Source organism: Zychaea mexicana (assembly GCF_025766255.1).
Source record: "Zychaea mexicana strain RSA 1403 chromosome Unknown BDB00scaffold_112, whole genome shotgun sequence".
NCBI classification, from domain to species: domain Eukaryota; kingdom Fungi; phylum Mucoromycota; class Mucoromycetes; order Mucorales; family Lichtheimiaceae; genus Zychaea; species Zychaea mexicana.
This window is the reverse complement of record NW_026516775.1, coordinates 89,276-90,456: the sequence shown is the minus strand read 5'-3', so window position 1 is coordinate 90,456 and position 1,181 is coordinate 89,276. Positions and strand designations below refer to the sequence as shown.

The 1,181-nt window shown below is 36.8% G+C and overlaps 1 protein-coding gene across 1 annotated transcript; it reads right to left on the bottom strand.

Annotated features, from left to right (window-relative positions):
* Positions 1–207: 207 nt before the first annotated feature.
* BDB00DRAFT_848993 (uncharacterized protein) lies at positions 208–558 on the bottom strand. Its single transcript, XM_053125340.1, has one exon. The coding sequence runs from the start codon at positions 529–531 to the stop codon at positions 331–333; it is 201 nt and encodes a 66-aa protein (XP_052974555.1). The 5' UTR covers positions 532–558; the 3' UTR covers positions 208–330.
* Between the last annotated feature and the right edge of the window lie 623 nt (positions 559–1,181).

Genomic DNA, 1,181 nt, shown 5'->3' with positions numbered 1-1,181 from the left:
ATGCTGCTAGGATTAAAGTCACAAACGCGACAGCCAATGTTCATGCACAGTGCTCTAATTGCTTTTATTTGAACAACAAAATGAACGGAATTATTACTTGCCAATGTCTGGTAAACATGCTAAAGCCTGTACAGAAATAGTTCTGTGTAGTGGGGAAAGGAGCTTATTTTGCACGCAATTTTAAACCACAGTAAAGTCACTCGTAATACCTTTTTTTCCCAGCCCTCTTCTTTTACCAACAGTGACCACGTTGCTCAGCATTGGAAACATCAATGCTCAGATGCAGTTGCGTCATATTGTAGGAAGCGACCGATAATCTCATATTTGAGATCATCTTTTCTCCACAAAGGATGCAGCAACCTGATGCAGGCCTTTTACAACACTCATTGTGTAGTACACGGATGCGCCCTTATTCCAACAGCTTTTTTTATAGGGAAGGAAATTATTGCTGGGATAATATAGCCAATGCACATACAGATAGCGATACAGAAGAAACAATGTGTCACATCTTTTATATTGCGGTAAACACATTAGTATGCCAACCCCCCACAGTACAGCCTGTGCAAAGATAGCTTAACAAATCTTTGTGCCTTTTTTCCAAATTGTATTAAAAAAAACAAGAGGAGCAAGAATTGGACAGGCATGCTACTACAGCTTTCTGTCAGTGTGGATGTGAATAGAGTTCATATGATTTACAATGAAGGTTTGCGTCATATTGTTTGCTACTTGAAATAAGCCTTTAACTTCTGCCAGTTACTACACTTTAGAAGCTTGGTGCCTGAACGTAGTTAACCAACAGTATTGTGGGGGGTAACCCATAGTGTTATGATTTTAGTGAACTAATAAATAGGTAAAAAACTATAGGTAATATAACTTTAAAGTGATTATAATAAGTGATGAAATTAATTTTTAATTAAAAAAAAATTTCTCAAACACTATAAGATTCTCAACGATTAGGGTTAATCTCAACTATTATGTTTGAGAAAAAACAGGCTAGGAGGCGCAATGGTAGTGAGCAAATCCCTCCTCTAACACTGGGTGTGTAGGCTATTATCAAGTGGTTAAAAACAGCTTGATAATAGCTTGATAATAGCTTGCTATGTAGTTATCACGTTGTTTTTGAACAGCTTGATAATTATGCAGAAACAGCTTCGATTGTTATTATCAAGCTGTTTTTCACC